The sequence below is a fragment of the Pelodiscus sinensis genome, chromosome 7 (assembly GCF_052426305.1).
Source record: "Pelodiscus sinensis isolate ZL-2025 chromosome 7, ASM5242630v1, whole genome shotgun sequence".
NCBI classification, from domain to species: domain Eukaryota; kingdom Metazoa; phylum Chordata; order Testudines; family Trionychidae; genus Pelodiscus; species Pelodiscus sinensis.
Window position 1 is genome coordinate 38,077,032 of NC_143058.1, and position 21,496 is coordinate 38,098,527.

At 36.7% G+C, this 21,496-nt stretch overlaps 1 protein-coding gene across 5 annotated transcripts in view; it reads right to left on the reverse strand.

Annotated features, from left to right (window-relative positions):
* Window positions 1-602: 602 nt before the first annotated feature.
* The window catches only part of GRB14 (growth factor receptor bound protein 14), an 88,545-nt gene continuing 67,651 nt past the window's right edge, over window positions 603-21,496 (reverse strand). The window contains exons 6-15 of one of the 5 annotated variants that reach the window (XR_012905196.2): window positions 19,281-19,418; window positions 16,515-16,625; window positions 16,228-16,323; window positions 15,090-15,170; window positions 11,988-12,104; window positions 11,824-11,893; window positions 11,644-11,731; window positions 5,897-5,990; window positions 2,555-2,686; window positions 1,308-1,440 (exon numbers count right to left, since the gene is read on the reverse strand). Coding sequence is in view for 3 of the 5 variants with exons in the window: in XM_075933511.2 (XP_075789626.2) it covers window positions 1,294-1,440; window positions 5,897-5,990; window positions 11,644-11,731; window positions 11,824-11,893; window positions 11,988-12,104; window positions 15,090-15,170; window positions 16,228-16,323; window positions 16,515-16,625; window positions 19,281-19,418 (942 nt within the window). In the remaining 2 variants the exon portion in view is untranslated. Of the gene's footprint in view, window positions 1,441-2,554; window positions 2,687-5,896; window positions 5,991-11,643; window positions 11,732-11,823; window positions 11,894-11,987; window positions 12,105-15,089; window positions 15,171-16,227; window positions 16,324-16,514; window positions 16,626-19,280; window positions 19,419-21,496 lie in introns of all 5 variants that reach the window. The other 4 variants (XM_075933511.2, XM_014580747.4, XR_012905197.2 and 1 more) reach the window with 4 other exon arrangements.

The window sequence follows — 21,496 nt, forward strand, 5'->3', positions numbered from 1 at the left end:
GGCACTACAGTTCAAGTCTCAAGCCGAGTCTCAAGTCCCTAAAGTCACTTTCGAGTCAAGTCCCAAGTCGAGTCTCAAGTCTTAATTTTAAAAATGTCAAGTCACTTTTGTACAAGCCATCAATATAGGCATTTTCAGACAATTTATTCACCAAGTCGATTTAACAAAATTAGCAAGTCTCAAGTTGAGTCTCAAGTCACAAACAATGAACCCGAGTTGAGTCTCAAGTCGAGTCACCTAGGCGACTTAAGTCGGACTCGAGTTCAAGTCGTGGGACTCGAGTCAGCAACTCTACCTGCATCAATGGGAGAGCCCTCCCTTTGATGTAGTTAATGTCTAACTAGTTGCTTTTAAATTAGTCAATAGTGCAATATTATCGGGAGACTATTAGGACTGTAGCCAGTCATTTGGAGAGGTTTAAAAAAAAAAAAAAAACCAGAAAATCACAATGTAGTTTACCTATTCTCTTGGGAGGGAGTAGAATTCCAAATACCCTTCCTTCCAAAATATAACATTAAAATCAGGGTATTCTGAAATGTCTATGGATAAGTAAAAAAAAAATTACATATATACATGCACATGATGTGCACTACAAAATACAGATAAGCATGCTCATATGCATACTACCTCCAAATCTGCATAATAAAAAAGTGGCTCCAGTAATTACTTAAAAAGAAAACCTAAAAGAAGTATTAGAGCAGTATTAGTGAAATACATACAACTGATCCAAAATTAGTCATTATATTAGAAGTCATTTTAATTGATTAATTCAGAATATTTTCATTTTTGAACACAGTAAGCCACAAAATAGCATTTAAAATATAGTGCAAAATAATTGTTTTATTTACAAAATTAAATACAAACCAACTCCTAGAGTTTTGTTACCCAAAGTTCATGTTATATTTGAGATTGTGGAATAGAAATTATGTGTATGAAGTATTTCTGAATGCAATTAACTCATTTATGAATTATCTATTACCAACATGGAGGTATCTTCCTTTCTCATTTTGGTAAATAAAGTTTCATAATAAAAATATCTGTTTCTATTTGAAAAAGATTTCAAGTACTGGAACATTATATGACTTTTTTTCTGAAGTTCATTTTACTAAAGTTATTTTGGAGACAATTACAGTGCAAAGTATTTCTATATGGAAAGTATAAACTTTTTTTTCCCATATGATATTTACAACCATTTCAATGTAATGACTTTTCCACCTAGGAAATTATCTTGGGGGAAAAAAAAGTGTTCTAGCATCTCCTTTCTATCTATTTGGTGAATTAACTGTGTTTTGGTTAAAGAGCAATTCGGGCACAATAGTGTTTTAACTTGCAAGGTAACACTCCTTTATTAAGCTGGTAGAACTCCACTAGCTGAATAAGATCAGTAAATCTGGTGTGACCATCATCCAGTGTATAGAATAGCTTTCCATCATCTTCCAACTGTAAAAGAGAAAGAATAAAAGATAAATACTATAGTTCAATAGTATTTTGTAACCAGAAATTCAAAATATGTACATCTTTAATGAAATCAAAGACTTGTGACATCTTTGTATAGATTCATGCTCTTGAATTATTTATAGTCCACAGGGAAGGGGAGAAGTTAAGTATTCATTTATAGCAAATTCTGAAGTGACCAATAGAGAGGTCGTGCATTTTTTATCTTCTTGTTAATTTTAGGCAAATTCATAAGGTAAAAGAATATAAGGCTGAATATGTATTAGAACATTAGCTCATGACGGCTGCTAATGTCAGCCTATTATGCTTTTATTCAGTAAGAACATTAGATGATCACACATGGAAAAATTTAACTGGAACCATAAAAATCTTGAGCCTTCATAAAACAAGAAATGTGAATTTAAGTACATTCTCTCTCAAAAAAAAAATTGTATTTAACTACTGTTTGCCCTACACTCATTATTTACAATGGCCCGTGTAGCTAGTATATTTTATATAGCAGCAGGTGCCTGTATGTTCATGGTTATTTTTATGCACTGACGTAGCTTTTGCTGCAGAGGGTGGTTCCAGACAGGAGCCCTTCTACTGTTGGTTTTCACGACGGTGGCAGCACAATAATATGTTCATTGGAGCAGGAAGAGAGAACAAAGACTACTGCTGCTCTGGACAACCATGTGTATGCTAGCATGCTAACCAAAGGGGAAGAGAGGGAGGAGAATTGGAAAATACCTATTGTACGGTTACCTTGGTGTACTTAAAACAAACAAAATAAGATTTACAGGGAACATTTACAATTTTAAATTATTATAAATAAATATCCCCATAATTTACATCACCCCATTAATTTAAGCTAATTCTTTGCATAACAGAATAGCCTCAATTAGAAAAAATTGAATCTAAAGCACCCTGCTACTAAGACATTTGATACTTATCAGAAATATTGATCAGTTAATAAAAGAAGGCAATTTATAGGCAAAGTGGAGGATAATAGTGCATAAAATAAGACCCTAAAATGGTGACAGCATTGCAGCATCAGTTACTGCAGCATAGAGAAAAGATGCAACCATCCTTCTGGAAGGAACAAAATTTGTTCTCTTACCTGTAATTAGGGTTTCTCAGTGTAAGCAGCAGTTGCATTGGCCACAACTACTGGGTTATCCTACCCATTCTAAGTCTGGAGGCAGCTTCTAAATTCTTTTTTTCAGATTTCATCAGTCCAGGACAAACACTACTAAGTAAGGAAGTGTTAACATGTGTCATTCTATGGGTCTGAAAACTCCTATTTTCCAGCAAGAAATATGAAAATGTACCGTTATCCATCCAACTCAACACATGCATACAATTATCATGCCAACATAATAGATATTGCAGAGCTGAAACATTCAGAAAAGTTGAGGCATTTATTAATGAGAGGTTTGAATTTAATAATGTTTTTGTTATCCCCAAATCTGTCTACCTTGAACTGAACCTCAGTTCTTCAGCACATTAATGAGGAAACCATATTGCCCAAGAACCTGACATGTTGTGCATGTTTGCAAGGTTATTATTCTGAATGATCAAGCTTTTATTAGAAGAGGATTGTCTGAGAACCGATATAATTATAGCCTTCTTCTCTCTACTTGAACAGTAATTAGCTTTCTAGACATTAGAAGAGCAGTATATTTGGTGATTAATTGGTAGTGATGGCTCAGACTGAAAGCATAAATTGGAAGTGGAACATGCAGCAATGAAGAATTTTTTTAAAAGGAATATTCAAACATTTTCCAACTAGATCCCCTTCCCAATCACACACATATTTCTGATTCCACAAAATCCCTACAATAATTGCTAAATAAATTGCTAATTTTGGAGAAGTCAGAAACGTTGCTCCCCATCTATTAAATACCAGAAATTCTAGATCTGGTAGCCTAGAGTGCTTGTGCAAAAGCAGACATTAACAATAGATCGATGTAAGCTTCACTCATCTAGAACTTGGCAAAAATCTTTAATCCTTTGGGATCTGAAGCACCTGAAGCAGAATTCCTGATGTTAGTGATCAGTGGGAACCTGGTTGATGGAATCAATTTTTACATAAATACAAGTTTGTTATCCTGAGCCCTGGGAAAAGTAGAGGTGAGGAATTAGTTTGGAGGCACAAGTATCCATTGTCTAGGATTACTAGGCCACATTTGCCAATGCATACCATCCTTCTTTAAAAGCATTTAATGGAGATGTTAGAACCATCAGAATTTGATTAGAGAAAAAGTTGTTAAGAAAATAGATTTGGAAAGGAGCTGGCATCTATTTTAAAAGAGTGGAGCATGCCATCCTTCCGACTAGTGAAGGATTTAAATAATCATGTGTTTAAAGAAAACATCTTTAAAAAAAAAATGTAAGTCTCAATGGCTCTACTCCATTCACTGAAATCACTATTTGGAAGGCATGAGAATTTTAGAACATTGTCCCTTTCAGAGCTACTTTTATTTTAATCTGGCTCTGTTTCTGTGCTCTTTCCCCTTCTGGCTTGAATTGTTTTCTAAGTTATGCTATTTTTCTCATAACTGTAGCAAAAGATAAAAGGAAAAGAGAAAAAGGCAAAGTAGTTTAAGAGAATCTTGTTTGTATTGAATTGATGTAGTTCCTCAATTTCCAAAATGGTATGAATAAGTGTGCAGAGACCTTCCAGATCATCCCATGGAAAAGCTGACTTAATTCTTGACTGCAAATGCTACCAAGCAAATATTTCCTCTTCCTCCTCCAAGGATCCTATTGCAGGAGAGAATGTTTTTTGCCACCATTAAGGATGAATATTACTTGTATTTTTTGTACAGTGCTTCTGTATGGAAGAGCAACCTTCAGAAGAGTATGAGAAATAATTGGCTTTTTGAGAGGAGAAGGGGAATGTCTGGGACAAAGGGAATGGAGATTTTCTAAAGAGGAACTACATTTTCCTGCACAGGAGAAGTTAAAGAACTTGGGGCCTGTTTCCTGAGGACAGGAAAGAAAAAGTGGTTTCTGAAGTTGGCAAATGAAAGGAGTGACTTTCTGATAGGAGTGAATCATTCAGTTTTCCTAGTGAATCCAAAAAGCTGTCTTCAACTATATACTGTCTGATCTAAGGGCTGGAGAGGGAACAACTGAAAAATATAGGTGAACCCTCAGTGGCCCTGATTATAGAAAACACAGTGTGCAGGCTAGATATACTACCACCTCATCTGTCTAAGCAGAGCAAAACCGGCACTGGTCTTCTTGGCTTAATGGTTCACAATGAGTAAGGGTTACAGGCTGGTTTTCAAGCACTAGATCAAATTTACTGTTGTGCAGCACAGAGGGAGGTGTCTAGGGTGCTGGTTACAGCATAGAAATGCCAAATGGTGGCTCTCTGAAATCTGTCACTGGAGCCAATGAGCAAAACTGTGTCCAGTGAGTCAGGGGAAAATGCATTTGGGGAAGGGCCTAGTCCTTCAGAATAGATAAAGCCAACAGGGGAAATTAATCAGCAGCAGGCCAGGAGATTTTGGGTAAAAACCAGTCTGGGAGGGAAGTTCTTTGTGGAAAGTGAAGTAGCAGTAGTCGCTCTTAGATAAAGCGTTAGGGCTAAAGCAGGCAACAAAAATGTATTTCAACTTAAAGTAGGCTGGCAAGAAAGTGGAAGAATTTTAATACCACCTCCAGGCTCGGTGGAATGGACAGGATAACCCCACAGTCACTGACAAGAGCATCATATGCTATGTAATTGCTTTCACTGAGAAATGAATGGGAATATGGCTTTTCTTCAGTAAATCCATGGAGGTTTTTGAAATTTAAAATGAATTAATTTTGAAATTAATTGATCTGAAAACCATTATATCAATTGCAACCAAAAAATGAAACTTACATTAAGTAAAAAATGAAAATACTCTCCTATCCTTGCACATAGCAATACCATGGCAACGTGTAGAGGAAATGCGGCCCTGGAAGGAAGCTGTTCCAACAGAGGGAGTTTTCTAGGGTGATGGCTATAGGAACAGGATGTGTGCCTGTGAACATGACTAAGAGTTCTAACCTACACAGGTCCATCTAACCAAAATTTGAGAAAACAAGGCAGGAGGACAGGAGGCTGAGAGACATTTAAAATTAAAATATTTCCATCCCATAAAAGGCTTATATTTAGTTTAGACAGCAGACTTGCCCTCATCTTAGGACAGCTCACTTGAAAGCCCAAACAATAGTGCCAAACCTTATAACAAATCAAACAGCAAGTTCCATAAATGTTTAATCCTGGCTCTCAGGGTTGTGGCAACTGAGCTGGTCCCAGGATATCAAAGAGAAAAGGTGAATGGGGTAATATCTATTCATGACAGAGACAAGCTTTTCCAGTGTCTAATACTGTAGTACCGACATCTACCAGTTTTCATATACCAGAGAAATATCTTTGGAAGCATGGCATGCTATTGTGCCTTTATACAAAGTTGCTACTTACTGGTAGAATTTGAAAGTGCTTTATTTTTAATCCATGGCTCATTGACAAGACAAATGTTTTGGGGTTACTTTGGCTATCCCGTACCAAGAAAACTCTAGGGAGAGAGAGAACAGAAATTTTCAAAATAAGCTTATGTTGAATTTTTAGAATTTTTTTGTAGCTTTCCAGTGCACACCATCATGAATTGCAAACACATTATTGCTGATCACAAATAATTCAGTCAATGTTGTACTAAGTTTAATTTCAAGAATTGTACTTTAAATCTTTGTGCATATTGAAAAAGTATAATTGGAAATACAAGCTTTTATTTCATCCATGTATTATCCCTCAAATACTGTCTCTATCATCTGAAAAAATACGCTTCTCCACAATGACAAACACAGCAGCCATTTATTTTAAATACACCTTAATATTAACATACAAAGTATCTCTTTATTACAGACACAAAAACATGTTGAAGAGTTTGCAATTTTAGTAAAGTTTTGCCCAAGATCTTGACAATGAGCAAAATCATAAATTACACAGGGGTAGAATGCTAAGAAGTGGCAGCCCATGATTTTTTACATAGAAAGATTGGAACTGTACTTGTGAAACCTTATTTATTTTCATCAGATGAAACCACAGGCATCAATTATTAGTAGATTGACAGCTGGCAATTTTGCCTAAAAGTACTTTGGCTATCCCGTACCAAGAAAAGAGAAGGAGATTTTCTATATTCAAACGTCCACTTGATACATTGATACTTGTTCCTTTAATTTCTCCAATAGCACGATTGGAGGCTAAGGGAACTAAGCACCTTATTCCCCATTTTAAAAAAAAAAATCAATGATATCTGGGCATCTAACTCCCTTAAGGACTTACCAATCTCCACAATGCTAATGTGCCATAAGAGCATATGCGTAAGATAGCTTGAAAAGTTTATAGTTCAATGGAAAGCTTATAGGAAACATGGTACAAGACTTGAACCTGGCTAGATTGTATGCATAGATTTGCCAGCTGTAACAATAAGGGTGGGCAATAATTTTTGATGGGGGGGCCACTCCACGAAACTGGTAAGTGGTCAAGGTCTGCACTTTTTCATGATATTAATGGAAGAGGTGTGGGATCTGGAATGAAGGTTAGGTACAGAAGGGGAGCTTGGGGTAAGAGATGGGGTGTAGGAACTGGGAAGGAGGCTGGGTGAAGGAAGGGAGTGTGACCGGGGCAGGAGACTGGGGTGCAGCAAGGAGTACGGGGATTTGGACTGTAACCTTGGGCAGGAAGAGGCTGTGACAGGGGATTGTCTGGGAGAGGGTATGGGTGCAGAAGGGGGAGCAGAGAACTTGGGTTATATGGAGCAGAGCACAGGGATGGGTGTGTTTGGAGGAGCTAGGGTGCCAGAGGCAGGCTCTGGTTGAGAGAAGCTTACCTGGGTGATTCCCAGACAGCAGCCCAGCAGGTTTCTTGCCTTCTGTGCCCTGCACACTACTAAGTGCAGCCCAGCTGTGGGCCATGTGCATCTGAACAGCTGTGAGCCTAAAGTAAGGGAGGAAGAGAGGGAGGGAGTGGTACTTCATGCTACCCATTTTTCAAATAAGCAGCTCCCAAATAGGAGCTACGAGATTGGCTGGTGGCAGGGGCAGCACATGAAGCCTCTTCCTCTTCTCCCCATCCAGGCTTGCTGCTGTTCACAAACAAACAGGTCCTCATAGCTGGCTTTCCTGAGCAGTGTGCAGGTGCAGGGCAGGCAGGAAGCTTGAGTGAGGCTCCTGCTGCATTCACGGGCTGAATCTAATTTGGCTTAGCAGGCTAGATCCAGCCCATAGGTTGTGGTTGCTCATCCCTGTGTAACAAAGTACAAACACTAAAATCTATACAGCGGGAAAATTTCCCACTTAGGAATAAACGCTCAAACTTACAAGTTTTTATATTGCAGATCTCTATTAAAATATTCTTATCAACTATTGGGCTCTTCTAAAATTGAAAAGCGATCCCAGACTAGTTTTTCCTAACGGCCATTGTCCTGAGGACTGAGCAGCTGAAGGGGTTTTGCAGCAGGGGTTGCGGAGGGGTGAATAGATTGTTGGGGGGTGGGAGGTACAGCAGTATTGGCAATAGGATGGAATAGCACCTGAAAATTGCTGTGCCCTCTACTGCTTCATTACTGCTAAAATACATGCAGAGGAGAATAGGTACAGAACTAAGCAATTCCTAACAGTTGGAATGGAGACAATCTGGACAGTATGAATAAGAGAATAGAGGGGATAATCATCCAAAATTTTAAGAGAAACAATGAAAGAATCCAAGAAGAAAGCCACATGACTGGAGAAAATGAGTGGCTGCCTCTTGTAGTCACCATTAGGATGAGAACTAGCCTGTCTATCCTTTCCATGCACATTCTGGCAGGTTGTAAAGATATTGAGCAACTGTGCCTTCTACCCATAGTAGAGAATTACATGTGAAGGACAGGCTGTTTTATGGTAAGGAAAGTTGTGTGGAAACAGGGGATAATAGAGGCTGCTATATTTATTAATATAAACCTCAATCCTTTTGAAGTTCTCCCATCACCAAAATATAGGTACTGTTTAGTAACCATAAAGGAGGGTTTGGCTAGGGTTTGCAATTTTGGGGTCCCTATTAATTTTATATTAACTAAAATTCAGCAGCATGAACTCAGAACTCTCTTGCTCAGCTTATTTGGAGATGTGTCCATGGGGAAGAAAACAAATATAATCTATGCACAGATGCCTGTAGATATAACAACTAAGTGTGTTTAAATGATAGCCATAGAGCAATGAATATACTTTTCTAACAAGCTCTTCCATACCATCTAGTGGGCTGTGCAAAAAAGTTTTCTGTGTACAGGTCGATCCCAGGCATAACTCTCATGATATTTATAACTCTAACATTAAAGATGCACAAATTGGCCTGGAAAAAAATTCATTCTTACATCAAAAATAAGGCCCCTAGCTGTACTGGTTTAGGGTCCAAACTAAACAATATTATGAGTAATTACATCAGACTAAAAAGAGCACAGGCTGGAAAGGAGAACCAGGACTCAGCCTTGGCATTCATACTGATTATTTCATTTTAGGGGACATTTAGGGCCTACTCATTTCAGCAGCCTAGTCTCAGTTATTGGACCCCAACCTTTGTTTTATTAGTTATTTTTTAAATTAATTAAACCCTTTTCTAACCCCATTTTAGTGTCAAGTGTGGATTATTTCCTTAAGATGGAATCCTTTAACACTAAACTATCTTTGTACATGTTTTAGGAGCTTTTAGAGCTAATATAATGAATGCACAAACAAAAATGTGTTTTTAAATATGTCCTAAAACTTTCATTCTCCCCCATTAAACCCACCCTATATCTAAAAACATCAATCCATTCGTAGATTTTAGGTGTCAAAGCCCAAATAATTCTGATTTGTAAAAAATCCTGCACTTTAGCAGATGCATGCTGAACTGCTACTTTGTTAATGACATATGCTGCCCATGCATCAGAAACCTAGTAGTTGTACATCCTGGCTGTCAGCCATTCATTAAATGAAAAGCCTCCAAATAGCCACTAAGGGTCTAATATCAGAACCATAATCTTGCTATAGCTTCTGCTCTGCTTTAAAGCAAGTATCATTGCATAATATTAAGTAAATCCAAGATGAAATCACATCCCAAAGTATATATAATATATAACACCACAACTAATGTTGCATGCCAGTTACATTTGTATTGTATTCCTGAAACTCCACAGGAAGCTTAAAATAGGTAAACTTGGATTCCAAATAAAATGAAGATTTAGCCCCAAATGTTTTCAAATTTGTTATATTTCACCTAAACTGGACAAGATGTAAATCTAAGGAAGAAAGATGGCCTTGATATATGCAGTACTCACAGACAAACCTTCCAGAAAGTATACAGATTTTTAAAAAACTGCTGGAGATTAGATCTGAGACTCATTAGTATTTTCTTCATCCCCCTGAGAAAACAGTTATACCATCGAGGCGTCTCAAAAATGCTTTAAATTTTTAAATTTAGGTTAATTTTTAATAATTAGGTTCAGGACACTTTTCGCATGATGGCACCATTATCCGCCTGCTGCAGTTCCTTTACATAACAACCCTTGTTAAAACTATTAACTTCCCTCTTTCATAATAGTATGAATACTATTTATCAGGACACACTTTAGAATGGAAGCCCATAATCTGTTTTCATCTGCATAGTGGGTTTCATTGCCTGGAACACTTATCTTTGAACTGAAACCCATCAAGACTCTGCACAAGGAATATAGAAATTTGCCTGATACGTGGACATACCTATACAGATAACATCATCTTATTCACAAAGGCTCTAAATTCATGGTGGCAGTTCATTTTTTAAAGAGAAGTAACCATGTGAAACATTTGTCACGTATTGTATTATCAATAGTTGTGAAAGTCTTCTGTGCCAGCTATCAGTAATGTCTAGTGTACAATTTGAGCAGATACATCTGTGGTCAACACAAACTGCCAGTACATAAATTTGAGGTAGACCAGTTTCAAATAATTCTAGAGAGTCTATTCAACAAGATCCCTCACACCAAATGACAGGGACATCTCCCTTCAGACACCAGGGTATCATCACATGCTAACATTGCACGGATGTAACTTTGACAAGATATTCACTTTCTTGGCACAAATGGTATGGTTCTTCACTCCCCAATCCATTATCTCTCTATTTAAAAATTTGGTTCTGTCTGCTAAAATGTGGCTCAAATTTAAATCAGCATACCTCAGAACGTTACTTGCTAGACACGTTGCTAGAAATATTACTTGTTTTTATTAGGCCAGCTGCAATATCATTGCAGTGAACAGAATTCAAGGAGGACAGAGCTCTTGGTTTTTCAGCTGACAGATTCAGCTTGGTTTTGCAGCTGACAGGAAAATATTTTTGGTTGTGAGAGCACTTTTTGTGCAGGCCTTTTCTAACACATAATAAACTGTTAGATCAGTGCTATGAACGGGGATTCCAATAGCATTACTTTGAGCTCTAGAAAAATTTATAAGCAGCAAGATGGACAATAAGAGTTCCTGTCTGGAAGGCCAGTAGGAGGCCAAAATGAGAGGGGAACTTATCTGTACGTTATGGGGTTGAAGAAGTCTTAGACTTTAAAATAAATATACCACAAAATTCAACCATAATACAGTAAGTCAAGAGAAGATATTTAGAAACAATAATAATTTTTCAGAGAAGAATATTTAAAATCTTTAAAATATATCATTAGAAGACTAAATGACTCATCCTGAAATTCAACATTCTCTCTCAATTACTTTCAGACCACTGCTTCTCAGGCTCCAAATTAAATGGATTTTTCCAACTGCCAGTGCAAGAAACTCAACCTTGGATTTGAAAACCAACAGTGTTTTCTGATTCATCATTAGTAAGAGATGTTGGAATCTAATTTTAGATCCTGATCTTACAATTGACAGTGTAGAGAAGACTGTCATCCCAATTCAGAGCCCAGTGATTTTAACATGGCTTTGGGCAAATGCAGCAGTCCATCCATTCAACTGTAGGATCAAAGCTTTGGAGCACTATTTTATTGTTAAAAAAAAGACGTCTAATACAATCTAAGTCATTCTCCCATAACTCTAGTAATTTGAATGTCTATATTTTACTTCCATTAAGTAGATATGACATAAACCCTTGAGTAAGCAAATATGTTTCTGCATAGTTATTTTCTGACCATCACTAACTACAACCTAGAAAAGTTTAAAAAGGAACTAGCTTACCCATCTACAAGTCCTTGCTGTAAAATAAGTCGTTGAGCTTCATGCCTAGAGATTTTATGGTGAAACCACAGCTGAGTTCTATGAATAGCTAGAAAATTTAAAAAGATCTTTATTCTAACAATACTGTTTTATCAAAGATTGTTGCATCTCTTCTGGGACTATAAATTAGCTCACACATACCTACACCTGATGTGGCACTTTGAGAAGTGGTAGGACTTCCATGTGTGTTGAGACGTAAACAGCCTTTTTTCTGTGTGGGAGAGTTTAAAAACAAAAAGTGTCAAAGGTTTGCGTGTGGGAATAAAATTAGAAAAAAATACTTGGAAAAAGTAAAGTATTTATACCCGCCATGCTAACCCTTCTTCAACTGCAACTGAAAGAGCTTCTGTTGGATTTTCAATTACTCTGCTTCTATGTCCAGAGAAATCCATTGCTACCAAGGAATTTTCTGAAATGCTTCTCTGGGGGGGAAAAAGAGGGGAGAGGGATAATTCAGTTTGGGGGGGAAAAAGGTTAGGAGGTTTCTAAACGTTATTTTCTAATAACATTTTGCCAGTTGTGTTTCAAATTTTTGCAACTTTTTTCCCCTGAACCAAGTTTTCTTTCACTTTGGACAACATTTGTAGTTCTAGTTGTCTTCGAGGGAGATTATCCAGCTGAACCCAAAGGCTTGCCAGTCAATGAGATAAGTGTGGAAGGAAGGAGAAAGCATCTTGTTTTTTGCATCACTGCAGCCAATAATACCCAGTCTGAAGATACTTAAGCTACCAAAGACTAGTCCTCATCAGCTCTAGCTGAAATTATGGAATTAAACTCTCTAGGCCTGTTATTTATGGCTGATTAAAAGGGCTGGCATGAGTCATTTGATACAAACTTGTGCTTTGCTTACTTTAAATTATAGTCTCCATCTATCAAAAAGCAACATAGGTCTGAACCACAGTCACCAATGTTATTAAATTAGATCCTAACAAAATATTTGCACTTACACATGCTGAGAAGAAATGCCACCTTCCCTGAAACTCAAATGCTCTTACAAAATGAGTGAACCACTTCCAAAGGACTAAATATTTGAAAGACGATTCTATAATATTCCATCACTGCTCTGTGACTCTGATACACTAAGAGAGAGGGGAAGTCAGACAAGGATGCAATTTCCTTTTCAATCGTCACACTGAATAGAGTTGTTAAAGAAAAGATAAGGAAAGGAAACTGCAAACCAAGAAAAAAAAACACAGCCAACAAAACAACCTTTATAATGGCTAAATCATACCTTGATGTGACTGCTACAGTGTGCTTTTGTGAAAATATAGCGATTCAAATGTCCCATCTAAGTTTAAGAGCAGGTATATGATGAGGCTACCTACTATTATGGCTTTTCAAAACTGCTACATATACACTGCTTAGTATGATTTGGCACTGACAATGCAGACCTCTTCTAAACATAACAGTGCTACTCACCTCACTGAAGTCAGTTCCTTGTGATGAGCAGGCTGAGATGAGGTAAGGGGAGGAAGAGAGATTATTCCAATCAGGAAGCCCACCTACCTACACTAGTAGGAAAGCCTATTAAATGCCACACATTGGCATGAACTCATCTATGCCCAAATGCTCTGCCATAGTATAGCCAACCTTTACAAGCCAAAGTTAACCATGTTTAGACAAGGATTTTTCTGCTAGAGCTCAAAGACCCTTATTTTTCAGAGCCACCAAGTAGTTCTGGAATAGAGGATACCAATAACAATCATATTTTGTTATGGATTGGCTTCAGCATCTTCCTTTGTGTTCAAAAGCCCTTTATAACACCACTAAAACCAGGCAAAAACTGAAATACACTTCACACTCCTGAAGGAAGATTTTTATACTCTACTTTGTTTCTCTCCCCCCCCCCCCATTTAAATTCAACCAAAATTGTTAAATATTTGAAGTATGCATGAATACACACTAGGCTTCACCTCACAGCCCAAACTTCCAATAAAAATTTCTGCGGGATAGCTCAGAGCAGCTGATTAATGTTAGTTTGCATCTCTTAGTAGATTTTAAGTTCTACTTTAATGTTAAACTTCTGGGTGCTAAGGAGGAGCATAAAAACAGCATATGCAAGTTCTTATATAAAGTATTCCTGACAGTCAGATTCACAAGTACCATTAATGTTTCATGGTATTGAGTGAACTTGGATTCATAAACAAAGAATTAAAATGAGCACAAAACACTTATTTCTGAGACACTCGCGTTTATAAATTGAGCATGATAGTAAATACACAAGCTCTACAGCAAGCAATCAGTATGGCCTGGGATATGAATTAATAGAAAAACCCCTACCCTTCTATAATTTGAAGCAACATGGAGAGCCTAAAAGACATGCCTCTGCAGTTAAAGCTCCTTAACCAAAATCTCTGGCCTTAAAAAGTTCCCACTCGATTATAACCATAGAAAGATTGCATTAGAACTCAAATAAATGGAAATAGAAGAGGTTTCAATAATGTGGATTAGGACATCTTACTCCTATAAAAAAAAACATCTAATTGTAATGACTTCAGCAGACATCACAACTGAAGGACTTCAAATCCAGGAACCATGTCCTGAGCTGAAGATTGGTCTGATGAATTATCATTTGCTGAAATTTTAACAAAGATACAAACAAGAACAGAATAAAAGGTGATGTTTGCCTCTAGGGTTCAGAGAATGGGACCTGAATTGCTCAGCGCTGGCCTTACCATGAGGCGAACTGAGGCAGCCACCTCAGGTGCCATATTGTGAGGGGAGGGGGGCACCACTAGGACCCATAGTGTAGAAAATTGTGTCTGCTGCTGGTGCATATGTATTCTCTCTGCTCTAGATGCACAGAGATGGTGGAGTGCCTTGAGAGGAGTAGAACAGGAAAAAGGCAGAATTGAGACCTTTCAAAGTTTTGGCCCAAGCGAGGGAGCATGGGGGCATCATTTGAGCTCTCCGCCTCAGGTGCCAAAATGTTGTGGGCCAGCCCTGGAATTGCTGGTTGTGAATTCTGATTGAGGGGTGTGAGAAAGTAACTGCATCCGATATTGAGAATATTCAGTCTCAAAGTTTGATCGTTTATATTAGCCCTTTTCCAAGAGTGCTGCTGGAGTGATTTGCATAAAGAAGCTGTAGTGATGAATTCTTAATATTCCTCTTAGCTGGAGCACGGTGCAAATACAAGGCTAGTGTCGCTCCTGCACCAAGAGCCACTTGGCACAGAAAAGGTCACACATGGAAACTGCATGCATGCCAGGGAATCAGTAATGGCTCCATCTACAGTGTCATTAAGGGAAGCTGACCACTGTACTTGAATATTTTAAATAAGTGCTCACATGCTTAAATTTAAAGTACACTAACATTTCTAGGATCACAAACACAGGTTACATTACTTCTGCCACAGGTTCTATTTTAGGTAGTTTATTTACTCAGTAAGTTATTACAGTACATACCACGGGTGACATAGTCAAAGAACTGCAGCCACCTCTACCTTGATATGGTTGCATGTAATTCTGATACAGCTGCATTCCATACTAAAATAAAAAATAATATACCTGTTCACAATTTGTTTATTGTAGGGATTTCAATAGTACCAACTTGAAGCATTAAATAAAGATAACTACACAGGAGCTCCAAAATACTATACAACGGATTTTATTTAGAAATTTTTTTTCTTATTAGCTTAATTATATTAATTATAATATAATAGCCTGCACAAAAAATAGGAATATTTGCCTTAAAGATATATATTTTAATTATTGTTTTCTGACTCTACATTTGAAGAGAATTTTCTAAATATAAAACTGGAATATTAAATTTTTCTCCCTCAAAAATAACAAAACAAGAAGTTAGCCAGAGGGAGTAAATGGCTAAGATTTTCATTTTCTTAAGAAATAACTTATACTGTACATGTATGTCAATTCTCGCCATTTATAGGCACCATATGACCCATTCTGCCTGCTTGTTACTAAAACTAACCCCTCCAACTAGTCAACTATGTTCTACCATCATAATTGGGGGCAACACCAGTAGCAACTGTAGCTCAAATTGTATAATGGATTTATTATAAGTCTATTTTAGGGACTAGAAAATGTTCTTTAATTGCATCAAGTACTCTGTTGAAGAGTTTGATAGTATATAATTAGTACACTAAAAGTACAGTACCATAAAATAAAATTGGCTAAAAGAATTAAACACAGTTTGTAGGAAAGATTTAACACCTGAGTGACATATCTCAAATACATTTTAAGGTCTCGGTCCTGCAAACGCTGATACATGAACTTAACATTACTCATTTTTATAGCCTCACTGAATTCAAGAGGACTTCTCATGTGCTTAATGTTATATACTGCATACGTGTTTGCAAGTCTTTAGTGCTCTTAAAGAGCAGAACGCCATCTTTTTGTATTTTACTGGAAATTCAATGTCTATCTTCTTTTTGGAAGATGTCAAAAAGACTCCACCGTGTACAAAATGAAGGCTTGTTATTACACTGAAATTTATCAGTAACCTGTGGTTCTATATTCTAGGACATAAAAAGCATTTAACATAGTAAAATGCTGGCAAGTAATTAAACTTCACAGATTTTACCTTAAGTAATCTAATTGCTGTCATCCAGCAGGTCCTGCTCTGCTCATCATCTGCACAAAGCTGCTTCAGATCTCTGATTCCTCCTGCTTTGTTGGGCTAGAAAGCCACAGCACATTGTTTAGCATTAATGCATATCTTGCAGATAACACCTGTTGAAATAAAAGCCACTAATTCTCCTATTTTACAAGAGATAACTGAATCTTTTTTTTAAATCTTAAAGAAACTTAAGCTTACCTAAAAACTGTGGCTTTCTTTAGCATATTTCTATCAAAATATTAAGCCTGTACCTTAAAACAGAATCCATAGTTTGTTGGTGTTCCAGACATCTTTTTGCCTGCCAAAGACATATACATATCACTACTGCTGAATTCACTGAAAAACTGCAGATGCCTTGGTTCCTGAAAGGAAAAGTAATATAACACAATTAGGCCTGTTACTTTATTATAAACTGATGAATGAAATTATAATAAGGATGTGGATGAAAAACAGAATATGCATATATATACACACTGTAAACTATTTATGATAAATACATCACTTGGAAATACATGACATTTAAAAAAAAAAAAAAAAAATCGAGGAAAAATTCCTATCTAGTTATCATATTACCATGTAATGCACATACCACAAAAGCTAGGCTAACCTGATCATCCAGCACAGATAGAAGATAAATTTTTAATACTATTTCAATTTGAAGCTGTTTGGTGGGTAGCAGTTAGAATTGCTATACACACGCAAGGACTGACAAACTCAAAAAATTAAGATTAAAATCAAGCTATCTAGCAGTACATATTCTCTGAGCTTCCATCTCAAGCACATACCTTACTACTATCACAAACAATGCACTTCAATCTTAATGCTGCCCTTACATTAACTATTCTGCACACATGCCTTTACCAGCTTATCTACTCCCCCTCTTAAAAACAATACTAAATAGTTGGTTGTGTGGGAAAAAGGGAGTTTGGTTTAAAAAAAAATGTTCAGGGTTAGAGGGCAGAAGGTAGAGGTAAAGCAATGGTTTCAAGTGTGGCAAAATAATATTTTACCTGTTGGCAGAACTACTGTTATATGATAAAATTTGACATCTACCCCTGGAGATGATTTTACATGCATCCACAACTTGTCCCATCAATCAAGTTACATTATTTCAATTTATGAGCCTTATATGCATTTTGTCCAATCAGATCTGCATGCACCTAATCCTATTAATCAGGTTAATTTGCACCTGGCATTCATCAATAAGGTTTGTGCAGAGTGCATAAATTTTCATATATAATGTGAACAATGGCTAAAAATGGCCTCACATTTTTTAATGTGCTTCCCTGTTGCACTTTAAGAGATAAAACCCTAATTCCAAACAAGCTTTGTGTTAATAATTTTTTGATATATAATTTAGTGAAACACACCTCACAGGAAAAATATTCAGGCGGAGCCTAAACCCTATTAAAAATGCATGAGGAGAAACGAAAACCAAACTACACAGAAAATTAAAAGGGTATAAAACTAACCTGGTGTGAAATGTCACACCAATCGGCCACCTACTTTTAGAGAAGCAGGAATTTATAATCTACTTTAAAATGTAACCTTGACTGAATAACACGATGATTAGCTCGTCAACCAGCATTGCCTTGTGAAGAGATCAGGTAGAGGAATTGTTTTTATTTGCTGAAAGGAATAAGCAGCTCCTCCCAAAACAAACAAGGGATGGAAGGGAACACACTGTATAGCTGTTTTAAATGACATTCTTTGCATGTGTCCTAAAACACAATAATAGCATTCCTCTTGTAAACAAAAATACCATATTCGCTGTTTTCATGAGTTTATAAAAATTAACAAGAGTAAATTACACAGAACACTTTCAGGGAAACACTTTCCTTCTTAGGCAGACAGCTTTAAGAAAAAATACAAATAAGAGCATCAGATGAGTATAGTTTTCTTCTTCCAAATAGCAGCCTTCCTGATATTGTGATAGTAGAAGATGAAGTAACTGAAGAAATAAACAAAAAGGCCACTGAACATTCACCTGCTGCATCAGAGCAAAATGCCCCAAACTAGACAAAGCCAAAAAAAAAACCCACCTTTGTTTTCTGTGAAGAAAAATATGATGCACCAATGAGCTGATTTCTAGCAACACATACATGATATCTAAGCCCCAATGCTTAATGATTAAGTCTTAAAAAGTAACAACTTTTGAAGTCATTTTGCAATTTATTTTAAATTCCATTGTTTAAATCACATCATCAGAAGAAAGAAAATAAATTTTAATAATTAATGTCCAGTCACAAACTAAATATTAATTCCATTCCTCAAGGGCATAGCAGTAAAATTTCTTTTATTTACTTGTCTGTCCTCAATTAAATGAGTACAGCTGTGGAAATATGTTGACAACTAACACTAGTTCAGACAAACATAAAATTTTTTTTTTTTTAAAAAGTGGATTACATAAAAGTTCTCATCTCCAGTGCACCCTGTTTAAGACAGGTGTCATTAGTTATACTTTCAGTATGGACAAAAATTGAACAAAGAAAATATAAGGAGTCATTGATACATGGTGATAGTAAAAAAAGTTTTCCTACAAATTTACCTTTTTTTCCCCTGCAAATTTGCTCCTCTTATTTGGTTAAAAATAAATAAATGCTCTGAAAGACTGATCCAAGTGGTACATTCAGGAACAACAGCTAAGATTTGATTATGTTCCCACCCATCAGAATTCTCAACCAGTAGATCTGAAAAGCATAATTTCTTTTTAAAGAGCTCGTGTTGACTGACTGGAAAATAAATTTAAATTCATATATTCAGAATGAATCAGACTTGTTAGACCACAATACTTTGGTTTATACAAGAAATTATTCTGAAACCCTTTCATTACATATCCTTATTCCCACCAATCACATGTTTTATCCTTAGAATGGACAAAAAAGGACAAAAAACCCACCTTGATCCCAAGTTTCCTATTCATTACCATGGACTGAAATAAAATTAGTTAAAAGTACTGCAAATGAAAATACATGCTTGTCCTATGCTTACTGTTCTCTATCATATTCTAGTCTTACCTTTGATGTCCCTTTAGTGGAAAAATACAGGCCAGATCTTCTCAAAAGAAAGTATAATTTTTTCCATGATTTCTTCCCTGGCTCTTTTGCATGCAAATAACCATGAATTTCAGGATATGTGCTGGAACCTAGGAACATCTGAAACAAATATTGCATATGTATTTCCCACCTGAATCCAGCTTTTTCTTCCGTTGACATGCTATTCCATAGTCAACGTTATATCAAAGTTTAAACGTTAAATAGGTGAAAATACACACTGCAAAAATGGAAAATTATACAGATGCCTCAGAATAGTGAGAGCATCTAGTTACAACAGCATGAAAGACACTGAACAAAGTTTTCAGTAAGTAAAGAAGGTTAAATCTTCAAAGATCCATCAGACATTTAGAGAAAGCAATGAATACCACCATACAGAATATAAAGCCTAAGTCCTTGCATAGCTCCCTACAGTAACTCCTGCCTTTCAAAAACCTCTGGAAAGGAAACAACTTAAGTTTAGAAGTGACAGAAATATGCTATCATTTGGGAGTGAGGGAATATATCACCATTTATACACACTGATCCTCTCTCTCTGCCACACACAAACCCAAACATGCACACTTTGAGTATTGACTAAAAATTAAAGTATGCATGAAGTGACCCTGAAATCAGGGTTAAATTTCAGACCCCCAGGAGAAGAGCCTTTTTGTCCTAGAGAAAAATTTAGTTGCATCATTTTGCAAATGTGTTAGAGTGAGAAATATTCCAAGTCCTTGACAAGATAAAAAATTATTATCCCTAAGAATAGTTTGCAGATATCTCCACAATACATTACCACAATGTTACAAACATTGAAGCAAGAGAGAGGCAAACACCATTCATTATAAGGGAATTGGCCGTTAGTAGACAGATGAAGGTACGTATACTCCATAAAGAGCATTCCTTATTAGTTCAATGCATTGTCCTTGCTATTTGAATTTTCTAAAGGAATATATTATGCCTTTAGAAAACTTGACAGAATGCCCCAAGAAATTGTAACAGACACTGGAACACTACACTTCCTAATTCAATCTGAAACAAATTCAGCTCCAGGCCAGGTATTCTCAATCTATTTCCCCTCACATAAATCTCTCATCCTTTGTGTGAGTTCCTGCAGCTATTCAAAGGATTTCAGACACCTGGGAAGAAGGCACCATTCACTCTTCTCTACAACCGCCCAATTGCTCAGGGAAGATTAGGCGCCTTCTTTCCTCTGCAAGGTGTTACAGCATCCTTCCCCTAATGCAAGTCTTTTCAATGTCTCTAAAATACTAGTCTTTTTATAGCTCTCAGCTCTGCCATATATGATATAGAGATAGAGATAGATATAAAAGAAAGTGTGGAGCCCTCTTGGGATTAGCACTCCATTCCTTCATTCCAAGAAGGAATGGAAGAAGTTGATCAAGGCAATTTCTACCCATCTACCTCATGCTAGCACATCCCGTTCAAAAGAATTAAATAGAACCATTTACCTAAAGGATGAAAATATCTATTCTAGCTAAGAGGTTCAGGTTAAAAAGAGCTTATGTTCTGCTATTAACGCAGTAATTTGTCTGAGACACTACAGCCAGTATCCTGTAAAGTCTTAAGCAGACTTTATATACTCTGCAGCAAATTGTGCATCAGAAATTCATGTTCTGCAGCAATATTAATTTTGTTGTAGCATCATACAACATCCTGCATGCCCACATCTTTACACCTTCACAAACACACACTGCTTTAAATATTGAAATAACGTTTTTTATTATTTTTTGTAATGGTTAGTCCACCTGGAGAGTGCCACGAAAACACAGCACACTATGAGCCTAGACTTTGCCCAATGTTTTCTAGGAAGTCAGGACAAAATAACTTTCCCCTCCTGTGTAGCCAGGAAAGGGGAATGCTCTAGTTGCAACAGCTCATGTCCCTGGCTCCAGAGTCCTTGGCAATTGTGATTTTCTGTACGCTGTCTAGCTCATGAACTTGTATTTCTGGCTTTCCCATCTCACGGTCTGAATTTTTAATGTCTGTCAGTGTCTCAACAATAGGATGGCTTCCTGTCACAGAGAAAGCAGCATCCACCAAACCTGAAAATAAGGAATAAATTAATGATGAGAGCAATTATCCATTGGAACAGTTCATCGGGGTCCTGGTGGATTCTCCATCACTGGCTGTTTTTTAAAATCAAGACAAAATGTTTATTGTAGAAAATATGCTCT